The sequence below is a fragment of the Sus scrofa genome, chromosome 3 (assembly GCF_054392235.1).
Source record: "Sus scrofa isolate SSC_HxYL_T2T_F1_AM1 chromosome 3, Sscrofa_HxYL_maternal_Yorkshire_Landrace_v2.0, whole genome shotgun sequence".
NCBI lineage: Eukaryota > Metazoa > Chordata > Mammalia > Artiodactyla > Suidae > Sus > Sus scrofa.
This window is the reverse complement of record NC_139385.1, coordinates 132,375,328-132,389,929: the sequence shown is the minus strand read 5'-3', so window position 1 is coordinate 132,389,929 and position 14,602 is coordinate 132,375,328. Positions and strand designations below refer to the sequence as shown.

Sequence of the window (14,602 nt, the reverse complement as noted above, 5' to 3'; positions counted from 1 at the left end):
ATTCCATCCCAGGTACAATAAAACCCATTATATTTTAGCCAGTCCACAGGAATCTACTGATTATTCAATGTATTTATATCACCCTATACAGAAGACATAAATCTTGTCCTTGAGAGGACTGCCCTCTAGAAGTGTCAAAGAGAATGATAAACAGCCTATTCACTTGCCTGTTTCCCTTTAACTTTATAGCAGCAAAAGGGCGAGCGCAATCTCCACATCACGTTGTGTCTGTGATACCTTACACGCTGCCTCACAGCGCAAACTCCACTTATTTATCAGATGGCACTCTGCTGTAAGGAAGACCTTTCTTGTTTTCCTCAATTATTTATTTACTTACTACCCTTCTATTTATAAAGATTTAGTCACAGATTCTTACTTTATTCATTGGGTTACCACCCATTACTGTTCTTATTAATTTGGGTCTTCAAATTGTCCCAGTTTTGCCAATGGGAGCTCCTAAAAGCTGCCTCTTACGCTCTTTCATCATGACTACATTTTGGGGGGGCACTTCCTTACTTTCTGGTGTATCAAGAGGCTCATCAGTACCTTCTCTGCTCAGATCTGATATCATCAGCCATTTTTCCAAGGAGCCTTGATTCCTTTTGGTGAGAAATGGTATTTAGAAAATAAGATCTGGGTAACAGGTGACTAGCTATTTTTCTTAACATCTTTGTTTCTTGATGAGTCTTAGGTTCTTTTCTTCAGAATAGCTATCATTTTATTCTTTTCCCTCTCAATTCCCTTTCTATACTGTATTAAATCTCCACATTAGAAAATGCCAAGAGCTTGGGTTTTCTTTTGCTGCCACAACAACTACTGCTAGCTGGTTTTCAGAATTTACTGTTAACTTTTCTACCTTTCAATACAGACATGTATTCTTCAAGTGCTTCCAGTCATGGGGTGTCTAAAAGAGACTGTCCATGTGAAACGGCAAGGTTATAGAGATAAAACTGTTAAAAATTTTGACCATTTTTTACTGTACTCCCAAGACTGTATAAATAATACAAAACATACCATAAACAATATAAATATCATATACAAGTATTATATATGATATATGTATATGTGTGTGATATATGTATATAAATATTGTATATGATATATGCATATATATGCATATAAAATATAAGCAATATAAAACACAGAGATAATAAACTATAAGACCAATGCTTTTACAGAAAATACTTTATATATATAAAATTTCTAATTAATGATATAAAAACAAATCTACTGCTTCTTGAAAAGGTATAGTAATAGGCATTAGATTTATTCTTCTGAGTGAAACAACTAGAGAACTGGACAAAATGTATGAAATGAGCTTTCAGACCCTGGATATCAGACACTGCCGGCAGTTCAGCCAAAAGGATCTCTGAAAGATGGGAAACAAACAGATCGAGCCCAGGGGATGTCCCCAAATTACTGCTTCTGTTAAGAGTAAAAGGGAGTGGAAAGCCAAGCAGAGCCTAGAGGTCTCCTGGTTTGAGAAGCCAGAGCTGGGGGCTTGGCGAGGCCAGGGCCGCTCCGGCTCAGGAAGCAGAGTCCAGAGAAGAAAGGGCAGCACAGAGAGAACTCTAGAGAACCCAGAGAGGCTGGGCGAGCCTCGGGCTGAGTCCCTTCCTCGTCAGTGCTGGTGTGAGGACACTGCCCAAGACTGGTAAGAGAAACACCCCAAAGCAGCAGAAACAATCCCGAGGTCACCCAGAGCCAGGACTAGTTCACATTCCCACAGGCACGAGTGGAATATAACTCACAGGGTATCAGTAGAGCACTCAGAAGAGCACGGGTTCACAGGTAGAATAAAATTGGTCCTTGACCAAAGCCTGCTCTGGTCTCACCTAAAAACTTAAAAGCAGCCTCAAAAGGATAAAATTAAAAACTCTTTAATTCAAGTCCTAATAACATGCTTATAAAACTGAAACACACATTTCAAAAACTAACCTACAGTTTAGTTAAGGAATATGGTCAAACATGCAAAGCCTGTTTCTCATCATGGCTTCATCTGACTTCCCCATATGTACTAGAGCTCACTAAAATTTTTTTTCCTATGGTCTTAAGACTGTACTTTTTGGTATAAAGGCAGATAAAATCATGTTACTAAGGGAATGCCATAGGGAAATTTGAGGTTAGGTAGAACGATTAGGGCTGCTTTGGATTCAAGTATATAAAGGGTCAACCCTGGTTTATTTCTCTTGTGATTTTTAGCTGGGATCAATCTATTCCTGTGAGTCTGCATGTTTCTGGGTATGTTGATAATATTGTTTCACTGATCTGTATTCATTCATTCAATCAATATATATCAAGTTCCTACTGTATTTCGGGCACAGTAGTAGGTACTGGGGATACAGCAGCAATAACAAAACAGATTCTGCATCCACACAGCTACAACTTTCCCGCAGATCATGGTAAATCAACTGAGAAACTAAACAGATCCCATGGAAACTTGCATCCCTCAAGAACATGCAATGTTCAAGAGTGAAAGAGGCTGTTTCAGGAACCAACGAGCTCCAAAGGAAGCAGAGTCTGAACAGCCATCCTTGAGTTTTCCAGTAATCTAATGTAGTGAAGGTTAAAAAAGATTGCTATAAACGTCCCTTCAAATCCAGAATTCTCTGGTTAATTTTAGGATCCCAGACACTAAACATTTTTTTTTTCCCAAACGAATCATGCAAGTTGTTTTAATTTAATATATTACTCTTTCTAAAGGAGAATGTGATTAACAACAGCAACAAAAGAGCCAAAAATGTAGACGTGGTAATATTTCTTAATGTACTTACCTTCTAAATTGTTGATATGTTTTGTATCTATGAGTCATTATTTCTTCCAGTAATTTAATAAACCTTTTTAAAGTCCTTACTTTGTTATCCAGATCAAGATAGGTTTCTTTTGCTTCTTGATACTGCCTATTTTATGAATAAAATATTAAGTAAATAAATACCAGTCACTGAAACATAAAGTAAAATCTCAAATACATTTAATACTACGAACAGGGAATGTAGGGAGTGCTGAGGGGCCCAGTAGAAGCAGATTTCATAAATCTCAAGACAAAATACGCTATTAGAATGACAGTGTATTCTGACTGGGGAGAGCTGTAAGACTGTTTGGGCAGAAACAAAGTCCAAGCCCCAGAGAAAACAAAGAAAGGGGGTGAGGAAATGCCCAAATGGGGCCCGGAGTGGCTGATCTTAAGAGAATGCCAGCAAATACAGACCTTCTAAAAAGGAAGGGATCACACTGGAAGGCGAGAAACATTCCCCTTAGTGACAGACGCCAAGCAGGAACAGAAGAACACAGGGTGAGCATTAGGGTCCCCCACCTCAGCCTCAACAAGGCAAGGTCAAAGAGGTCAAAGAAGCAGGGCTGTGGAGTGTAACAGCTCATTGCTTAGCAAGGGAAAGAAAGATCCTGATGAAGTATGAAGAGCAAAGCCTGGCCACAGCTCTCAGTTATCTGCCCTATCCTCCTTCAAATGTCAAGCCGAGGAAAATTCAACTAATTAAAAATATGATTAACAAAAAAAGCACAAGACATCCATACGAAGATATTTATAGGGGGGAAAAAAGGAGCTGGGAAAGAGCTGTGAAATTCTCCCTAAAGACAACAAAAACTTGTTAGAACAATGCTGCCAAAAGTAGATTAAAATTATAATTGAACAGCATAAATTAAAGCAATAGAAAACAAAACATGAGACAAGTGCTCCCAGGAAAGAATACCTCAAAGCAGAAATGTAAGAATAGATAAAGCTAACAGATAGGTAAAACAACAAAAAGTCACAACCAAACAAGAGGAGGAGAAGCAAAAACTTGCAGAACTGAAGTGGGGTCACTGAAGTGTAGACAAAACAAAAACAAAAACACAAAGCTATGAAGACAAAATGAGATGATGCATGGGGCAAACAGCCAACACAGAAAACATCAACAGACACAGAGATCAGAAATGAGAAAAGCAAACAAAAAAAGGGGAAAAAACAGATAGAATGGTTAGACAAAAGAAAACTAAAAGCAACAAAGGATATGCAACACTTGTATAACTGAAGACCTCAAAAAAGAAAACTAAACAACAGAACAGAAAATATTTGAAAATAAAAGAAAACATCTAAGAAACAAGACAAATCTACATAAGAGCACTGTGGGAGTTCCCACTGTGGTTCAGCAGATTACCAACCCAACTATTATCCATCCATGAGGTTGTGGGTTTGATCCCCGGCCTTGTTCAGGGGGTTAAGGATCTGGCATTGCTGTGACCTGTGGTGTAGAGATCACAGACATAGCTCCGAGCCTACACTGCTGCAGCTGTGGCACAGACTGGCAGCTGCAGCTCCCATTTGGCCCCTAGCCTGGGAACCTCCATATGCCATAGGTGTGGCCGTAAAAAAGAAAAAAAAAGGCAAAAAAAACGCTATGTATACCAAGGTTAGGATCAAAGAACTTGACATTATGGTTAAGTTAGAGAATTTAACATATGAAAATCATAAGTAGATACTCAAGAGAAAAAAGATTTTACACTAGGCTAAATTTTCTTTCAAACTCAAAAGTTAGAGACAAAAGAAATATAAATAAATGGTCCTTAAGACATGAAAAGATGTTAACTACATTCAGAAGTGAAATGCAAATTAAAATTACACTGAGGTATATATATATTTTAAAGGAAATATATCCATCAGCAAAAAGAATCTAAGAAAATAACAAACTATTTAGGCTGTAAGGAAACAAGCACTCATTGCTGATGGGAGTGAAAAAAAGGATAAGCCCTAGAAAGAGGAATCTGCCAAAATGGAGTTTACCCTATTAAAACACACACACACACACACACACACACACACACACACACAAAACACCTCTAAATACAGACAAAATGATGCACGTACAAAATTATTTCTTGTGCACCATTTATAACAGCAAAAGATTAAGTTAAAACTTAAAAACTCAACCATCTACCAGTAGGGGAGCGTTAAATACTGTGAAACACACACACACACAAAAACAATGAGAAAATACCTATGTAATGACATGGAAAGATCTACAAAATACATTATTCAGTCAAAGAAAGCAACCTCTCCTGGGATAGACCATGATGGAAAATATTAAAAAAAAAAGTATAGATGTTTATGACTGAGTCACTTTGCTGTATAACAGAAATTGGCACAATACTGTAAACCAACTATACTTTAATAAATAAACAAAATATATTAACAAAGAAAGTAACCAAAAACATTTATACAGTGTGCTTTTCATATCTGCAAGGATAAAAAATAATAGACACTCATATCTTGCATTTGCATAAGAAACACTGAAAGCATATTTAATAATTAGATAAGTAAAAGTAAAAAGCTTTTCATTGCCTGCCTTTTTATACTCTTCCCCTTTTCTTCCCAGTGTTTTTGAAAACAGTATCACTCCTCTTCCCTGCCTTGTTTTTTTGGTCTTCTTTAGGGCCTCACCCTCAGTATATGGAAGTTCCCAGGATACGGAGGTCGAATCGGAGCTGGAGCCTATGCCACAGCCACAGCAATTCGAGATCCAAGCCGTGTTTGCGACCTACACCACTGCTCATGGCAACACCGGATCCCTAACCCCACTGAGCGAGGCCAGGGATCGAACCCGTGTCCTCATGGATGCTAGTCGGGTTCGTTAACTGCTGAGCCATGACGGGAACTCCTCAAACTGGTGTTTTTAAGGCCCTTAACATAAACTGCCATAATGGTTTTCAGAAGGGCCTGTTAACAATAACATCTAACATACTATGTATTTTATATTTTCTGTTTATTATGGGTTATCTCATTTAATCTTCATAACTCAATATGGTAATTACTATAATTATACCTATTTTATAGATGAGAAATATAAGGTTCAGGGAGATTTTAGATAACTCTCCGAAATCACTTTAGTAGGTAACAGAATTGCAATTCAAACAGAGGTTCTCTTGCTTCAGAATCTGTGCTCTAAAGATACTAGAGCTTCCATTTTCACTAGTAATATAAAAATATCCATTTCACTGAAATCCAGCTGACATGAAATATGTTTTTTCATCTGTTTATACAAATGATTCCTAATTGTTTTAATTTGCATTTATTTGATTACTTGTGAAACTGAATATTCTCACATCTATGTGAATCTTATAGATAAAAAAATTGGCATTTATATTAAAATGTCATTCTATAATAAGTTCTGTAGTAATTCTGAAGGAAAAATAGTTTATTATTAATAATACATGTATGAAAGACTAGTTTAGCTATAACTATACACCAAAGCAACAATCTATCCAAATTTAAGATTTATACACAAACATTATTTTTTGTCTCAACAATATATATATGGATAATATCATAAAGTAGAAAAACTAGCCATCGCTTACCTCATTATTTCCTCTCGATCTCCATGACTAGCATGTTCTGCCTGTATCTTCTGTCTTAATCTATTAATTTCTTTGTCTAGAATTGATGCAGATTTTTTTACTTCTATCCGCTCTGGGCAGATTTGTCTTGCTTGTGACATTTTCTCCTAAGATAACAGATGTTTAACTTTAAAACTCTTCTTTGATATTACAATTCACTGTACTACTTGTGCCAAAATATGCAAAGTAAAATTCTGAACTTGTGTTTAAGAAATTTATTTTAACTACATTTAATATCAATGTCGTTTCTCTCAGCTTTATATTCAGAATACATTCCAGAGCCATCAAAAATCTTCAAGAGAAAATTGCATTAGTGTATACAACTTTAAGAATTTGTAAGATCTCCACAACTTACTAGCGAAACAAATGTCAAGCAGCAATTATGAAAAGTTTGGCATCCAGGGTCCTCAGGTCAGACACAGTTTTCCGTGCGTTTTAGTACCCAGTATTTATATTCACAGCATTCATATAGTAAATCTTAAACAGGCAAGGCAGTGGGTTAAAGAGTTTAAATTATTTTCCTAAGACAGGTAAAAGCAAAGCTATAGTCCATTTCCAACTGTGGCTTACAGTTGTCAGCAAGGGTTATCTAGAAAGTGGGAGCCGAACTCCAGCCCAGCTCACACCAAAGTTACTCAGAGGCAGGAGTGCCTTTTTCTGACATAAAGTGGCTATGCACATGCCAAGCTGGGCATTTAAAGAGCTCTTTTAGAGGATGGAGTGCCATTTTCCAAAGCACTCAGAGGCAGGAACTGCCACAGTCCTGTCTACATCTATGTCATGTAGGACTACGAAGCCCCCATACTTTGAGAGTCCCTAAGTCTTTCGTCTGTTTACTCACCTAAAACAGCTGTTACTTCATACAAAACAGACATTCATCAGATAACTCGTCTATGTTTGGAAACATGACATAAAGAAAAATACCTTAATAATTATGACTAAGGTTGTAAACGAAACATTAAAAAAGATGGATAACCTCTAGTTCTTTTTCTTTCATATCTAGCTCCCGTTTCTTTTTATTTAAAGTATCCAAATGTTCTTTTTGCTTGTCTTCATAATGCCGCTTCCCACGTTTTTGGTTATCCACTTCAGAATCGGCAAGGTTTAATTCATCCTGTTTAAATAAAACCAAAATAATCTATAAAGAAAAGATTGCTTTAAAAAATCATCAACATAGATATAAACTAACTGACAACTCAGTAAAGAGGACAGGATAATGCTGCTTAAAGAGGCAAGTGTTAAGGGGCTCAGGTCTGTGTCTCAGTAGAAGTGAGGTGTTCCCCAGATTAAGAAGTCACATTATCATCTTCTAGTTCTTAAATGAAGTCTCCGTTTATTATGACGTTTTCAACTTTATTTTGGTAAACAAGGTAGCTTCATGAGAAGCCACATTAGCCTGAAAAGACTTAAAAACAATGCAAGTGATAGAAGTTACAAAGGTAACTGACAGAGAAGCCAAAGGGGTCAATTACATCAGGAAAGATTTGTGCTGGTTAATCGTTTCTCCTAAGCAACTTTAGAAAGACTTGACTTATAAACTTGGATGAAAAGAACTATGGGTGTTGATGTTCTTTTCTCCACGTTTATCATGGTTTTTGCTTTGTCCTTGTATATTTAACAAATTAATGCCCAAGGTAATATCAAAGTTAAAACTAAAAAGGAACCGAAAGAGTATTTCCTGTAACTTCATTTTGTTGTTGAAACAGAGACCTAGAGATATTAAAAAGAGACAGTGGCATTCACCTTGGTTTTGGGGTGAGGACTAAAATGGATTAGATCTAAAGTTAAACTCTGTAGCCCTAAATCTGTAGAATTTCTAACCTTCAAGAAAGCACAGCCTTTAAAGAAATAGACTTAACGATTCACAATAGCCAAGACATGGAAACAAATGTCCACTGACAGATGACTGGATTAAGAAGGTGTGGTACATAATACAATGGACTACTACTCAGCCATAAAAGGGAACAAAATAATGCCATTCACAGCAACATGGATGCAACTGGAGATAATCATACTAAGTGAAGTCAGAAAGAGAAAGACAAACACCATATGATGTTACTTATCTGCAAAATCTAAAATATGGCACAACCCCATCTACAAAACAGAAAGAGACTCACAGACATAGAGAACAAACTTGTGGTTGCCAAGGGGGAGTGAGACAGACTGGGAGTTTGGGGTTAATAGACACAAACTATTACAGTTAGAATGGATAGACAACAAGGTCCTACTGTTTAGTACAGAAAACTATATGCAATCTCCTGGGATAGACCATGATGGAAAAGAATATAAAAAAAGAATGTATATATGTATGTATGTATAACTAAGTTATTTGCTATATAGTTATTTGCTATATAGCAGAAATTGGCACAACATTGTAAATCAATTACACTTTAAAAAAAAAAAAAAGAAAAAAAAGGCTAAGATGCTAGAAGGGACAGAATCATTTAAACATTTTATTCTCTTTGATGCCTAACTAATAATTTTAGTTATGTAATAACAATAGATAAATTGCTAAATACATATTATAATCACTTGTTGCATACAACCCTGTATCAATAAATTTTTAAATTATATTTAAAAAATATAAATCATTAGATCCTGGAATTTTTAAAAGCAGAGTCATCCTCAATCCAAACAAACAGTTATTATCTCTATTAGAAGCTGAGAGGCCCTCCTATTTCAATAATGCAGATCATCTATCACCATAGACTTGATGTGGGTCACACTCCCTGTACAAAAAATTTAAATTGCAAATAAAGCATTAAGTTTGCAGTGTAAATCAAAACAAACGGTTCAAAGTGAGAAAAATATTCCCTAGCCAAGATATCAATGGCTACATATTTGAACTGAGTATCCCACTCCTCAGCACCCCTCTGACACAAGATGAACAAATGTCCTGACAGCAAACAGGTTACATCCAGAAGCTGCTAATACCTCATGATGACAGTTTCTGAGGAGTTAAATTATTTTGTTAGCCAAATCTTCTTGGTCCTGTTGGCTAGTGGCATGTGATATTGCAAAGGAAGACCCTCTTGGCTCCTGGCTGACTGCATGCAGAGTCACTGCAGGACTCACCTCCCGGCTTTCACTTATGTGCAACCAAGACAGAGTTAAGATCAAGAATTACTGCCTTTTGCTCATATTTTCTGCTCTTGCACATATTTACAGACTCTCAATTCCAAGAGTTGCTTTAACATAGAGGTCCTTAAGAGGACAAAAAACAGCTTATTATTCGTTTTCTGATTTTAAGTTATCTGGGATAATTTAAATGTTAATTATTTTTCTACATTGTCTTAGCAAACTCCATCATTTTGATTTTAAGGTACCCTGTTCAATCCTTCAGTCATTTAATGCTTTTCCCTTCCTTACAACTTCATTATTAAAGTTTTATATTCTTCCTAATCAGTTAATTCACCAGTCTATTTTCCTATTTTTCATTCTCATCTCAAATAGAAAAAAACAAAACCACTCTGCATTATAACAGCAGGCAGGAATCACCACACTGTAGGAAGGCCACCACGAACAGGGAAAATTTGTTTCTATGCAGCTGCTCCTCTAACTTCCTTTAAGAAATTATTTTTTCTAAAATTGCCAATGGAGACAATTACAGTAAAGTTTACATGCACGTAAATTCTTTTAAACTTTTAAAATATCTAAAAACATTCTGATTCAAAGAGGGTAATTTTCCTGCACAATATTCCTCTCCTTATTAAAACATGCTATTAATTCTTTTCATTGTCTTATAAATAAAATTTGAAGTTCTGAGAATACTGAGCCAGTCATTTAAAATGAGAATAATAAGCTACTGATAGCGAAGCTATTAAACAACCTAGTGAAATTTACAGAATTTAATTGTTAAAATTTATTTCCCTAAATTTGGTTTCAAAAAGCATTTGTTTTCTTTTGTTTGTTCGTTTGTTTTGTCTTTTTGCCTTTTCTGGGCTGCTCCCACAGCATATGAAGATTCCCAGGCTAGGGGTCTAATTGGAGCTGTAGCCTCCGGCCTACGCCAGAGCCACAGCAACACAGGATCCAAGCTGCGTCTGCGACCTACACCAAAGCTCATGGCAATGCCAGATTCTTAACCCACTGAGGGGGGCCAGGCATCGAACCTGCGGCCTCACAGTTCCTAGTCGGATTTGTTAACCACTGAGCCACAACGGGAACTCCAAAGCATTTTTTTTTTTTTTTTTTAAAGAAGCCAACTGAATTCAGGCTGGAATTATAATGCAGGTATGTTAATAAGTAGGAATTGGGTGGCACTTTATTTCAAGTTGGCTTTTATATCAACTAATCCTTCAGCTATTGAGGAAAGGTGGGGTAAAAGTAGAGGCAAACACAGAAACAGTACAGACAGACAAGCTGTCCCAGACTCTGGTTCTAAAAGTAGAAACAAAAAAATCGCATAATAAAAAGGGAACAAAAGCTAAAATCTTCCAGGAGGACAGAAATTTAGCAATTTATTCTCCTTAAAAGCATTAGCAGAAATACTTAATCCTAATTGATCTGATGATGAAAATTTGGTTTTCATTGTAGTTTTGTATGATTATAGCTATATTTAACCATAAATTCTATTAGGGTAATATCTAGCAAATACACTGTGGATATAAAACTAAAACATAAAAAACACCTATGTCAGAATAACAATAATATATACCTTAAGTGGATCTGCTTGTTCTGACAGCTGATTAATTTTCAGTTTAATTGCATCATATTTGTTTTCTGCTTCTATTTTCAGACTTTTAAGATATTCCATATGTTCTTTTTGTTTTTCCATATTTTTCTCAACTGTTTTCATTTTCATTTTATTTTCATGAGCTTCATCTTCCTGGTAACATTTACAGAGCATATAAAATTAATTAAAATACTTAAGTTATCAAACAGAAAAACAATACAAACAATTCTAGAAAAGGAGACACTATAGGTTAAAGACAAATACAAAGAATATTAGGATATTTTCATACTCTTAATGGTAAATTAGGAAGTAGAAGAAATTAAGTTCAAAAATAATAAAGGATTACATTTAGAAGACAAACTGTGTGCTTGAGGTCATAATTAAAAGGAATAATCTCTATCTACTCACTTTTTCTTTCAAAATATAGTATATATAGATACCTATTTTCTGCCAGACAGAAGCTGAGTAAACAAAAATAAATCAAGACATAGTCCATACGCTTAAGAAATTTAGTCTACTAATAAAAGGATTTACAGCAGGAAAACACCAAGTAGAAAACCAGATCACTAATAAAAAATAAAGACCAATTCTCGTTGGATTAAACTCTATCGGTGCAGAGATTTTATCTGCTTTGTTCACTGTTGAGTCCCCCAGCATCTAACATGATGTGTGGTACAGAGTAGACAATTGATAACTATTTATTCATTTTAACAAGATTCTGCAATCTATCTAATTCACTACTTATAATAACTCAGGAAGCTAAGCTAAATGTCATAGAAAGAAACCTAAAATAAATTAAAATAGAGTAACAAATATGTGGGGTTTTTCCCCATGAACTTGGAAAAAAGAGAATAAGGCAAAGAGATCAACTACAACTGACTAAAAGATATCACTAATACTGATACTGATTAATTCTGAAAAACACTATGCTAGGTAGTTTGGTTTGAACTACCTAGCATACTACATTACTATTTAGATGCACAATTAAGCTTTGACAAAGTTTCATTTCATGTAATTGAAGACAAAACTAATTATTATGCACGCAAGCTATGTACATGCAAAATATTAAGGAACTCGAAGGCCATACACCAGGTAGTTTCGATCTTATTTGTAAACGGAGACAGCAATTATAAAAAGCAGCCTCAAGCAAAATGATTTTTTATAAAAAAGCTGACAGCAGATATTCTAAATCTAAATGATGGTTTTGTCCTTTAACATTATATTTAAATTGAAGAAAAGAATCTTACCAAGGTTGCAATATCTACAGACTGGTGCTCTTCTATATTCTCAAGTTCCCGAATTTCAGAAAGACATTTTCTGATCTTCATCTTTTGAAAAAAAAAAGTATTCAGATTTTAGTAACATAAAAACAAATGAGAAATAAAACCCTAAAAGGCTGTATTCACTGACAAAGTTCCACTGTTTTATGTTATAGAAGGATTCCACAGTTAATGAAAGAATACATTAGCATTAAGTGAACCAAGGGAAGTTATGTATAAAGCCTGCTTTTATCACTATAATTGCTAATCCTTTCCCATGCAAAGCACATGTAAGCCCTCCATCTTTGCAGTTAAAGTGATGGCAACGTTGAGTCCACCAAGAAAATATTTTCCTAAAACATCCAATCTCAAGTTACGGAAATACTACTCTACTCCAGTGGTTCTTAAAACCCAATGCCAGTAGCTCCTGGGTATCTCTGAAACTCTTTCAGATGGTCTATGAGGTCAAAACTATTTTCACAAAAACACTTAAGACTTTTTTTTTTTTTTTTTTTTTTTTTTGTCTTTTTGCTATTTCTTGGGCTGCTCCCGTGGCATATGGAGGTTCCCAGGCTAGGGGTCTAATCGGAGCTGTAGCCACCAGCCTACGCCAGAGCCACAGCAACTCGGGATCCAAGCCGCGTCTGCAACCTACACCACAGCTCACGGCAACGCAGGATTGTTAACCCACTGAGCAAGGGCAGGGATCGAACCCACAACCTCATGGTTCCTAGTTGGATTCGTTAACCACTGCGCCATGATGGGAACTCTTTAAGACATTTTTTAAGACCACTTTTACTATCAATTTCTTCTATGTATACAGGAGGTTTATAAACTCTATGATATGTAACATTGCAACAGACTGATTACAGAAGCTGATATGCCAGTTCAGATGAATTTTATTAAGCCAGATATTAGAGATTTACAAAAATATAAAATGTCAATCTTTTTACTAAGTATTTTTGGTTTTGGAAAATACAGTTATTTTTCATAAAAATGTTAACACGTAATCTATTTGTGTTTTTTTTAATGAATTAATATTCTTAAGTTTTGCTTTAATTTTCAATAGTATAAATACCTATAGATAGAACCCATATAAATGAAAGCTTTTTTTAGACTTTTAAGGGGTTTGAGGCCAAAAAGTTTAAGAACTACTCTTCTAACTAAATGAATGATAACAACTTAAAAATAACTTGGATGTGATTAAGCTGAGAAAATGAAATGTCTTTTTACCTTTAATTCTTTATAATGCAGTTGACACCTTCTAAGAAATTCTTCATTGCGCTTAATATCCTTTTCAAGAGCACACAAATGTTGCTGTAAATTCAGTATCTGGGCTTTTTTATTTTCGACCTCATTCTCCAAGTCACTTAATTGAGAAGAGAAGGGAAAAAATACTTTAAATCTACTTCTAAATATTGTAAGTATTTAGACCTTTACAAAGAAAGGCTTATTTATAAAGGCGTGTTTGCAAAACCATATTCATTTACACCAGCTCTCTATTCCTACTAAGTGATTCATAACATAAAAACACAAGGATTTCAAGAAGCATCTTCTAAATTGGAATCATATTTTACTTATTTCATTGATGTGAAATGATTTGATTTATGTGTGATTTATGATATGATTTACGTGTGGTGGGCATTGTGTACAGTGATAGAATTAAGACATAAAGGAATCAAACAAAATGACAAAACAACGAGAAAATGAACCATAACATTAAAATGTAAACAGGACACTACTATATGCCCACAGTAGTATGGGAACCTAAGCCTGAGTCTGGGAGAAGTGACAACTGACTTGTGTTCTCTGAAGTTTTCCCCAGCTAGACCAACTAGAGAAGATAGAAAATACGAAAAGGCAAAGAGCAGTGAAAACAAATTAAACTGATAGTCAGCTTAACAGTTTTGTCTTTTGTCTTTTTGTCTTTTGCTTTTGTTGTTGTTGTTGCTGCTATTTCTTGGGCCGCTCCCGAGGCATATGGAGAGGTTCCCAGGCTAGGGGTTGAATCGGAGCTGTAGCCACCGGTCTACGCCAGAGGCACAGCAACGCAGGATCCGAGCCGCGTCTGCAACCTACACCACAGCTCACGGCAACGCCGGATCGTTAACCCACTGAGCAAGGGCAGGGACCAAACCCGCAACCTCATGGTTCCTAGTCGGATTCGTTAACCACTGCGCCACGACGGGAACTCCAGCTTAACAGTTTTGAATGTGGGGAGTGAAAGGGAAGGAGGGAAGGAAAAAAAAGAGTTGGAAGGTAAGGTCAGCAGATATTA

The 14,602-nt window shown here is 35.7% G+C and overlaps 1 protein-coding gene across 5 annotated transcripts in view; it reads right to left on the bottom strand.

Annotated features, from left to right (window-relative positions):
* The window catches only part of SMC6 (structural maintenance of chromosomes 6), a 73,583-nt gene that overhangs the window by 11,298 nt on the left and 47,683 nt on the right, over positions 1–14,602 (bottom strand). For 3 of the 5 annotated variants that reach the window (XR_014839789.1, XR_014839790.1, XM_003125342.5), the window contains 6 exons: positions 13,558–13,693; positions 12,313–12,393; positions 11,048–11,218; positions 7,367–7,504; positions 6,352–6,497; positions 2,775–2,900 (listed from right to left, as the gene is read on the bottom strand). Coding sequence is in view for 1 of the 5 variants with exons in the window: in XM_003125342.5 (XP_003125390.1) it covers positions 2,775–2,900; positions 6,352–6,497; positions 7,367–7,504; positions 11,048–11,218; positions 12,313–12,393; positions 13,558–13,693 (798 nt within the window). In the remaining 4 variants the exon portion in view is untranslated. Of the gene's footprint in view, positions 1–167; positions 2,901–6,351; positions 6,498–7,366; positions 7,505–11,047; positions 11,219–12,312; positions 12,394–13,557; positions 13,694–14,602 lie in introns of all 5 variants that reach the window. The other 2 variants (XR_014839788.1, XR_014839787.1) reach the window with 2 other exon arrangements.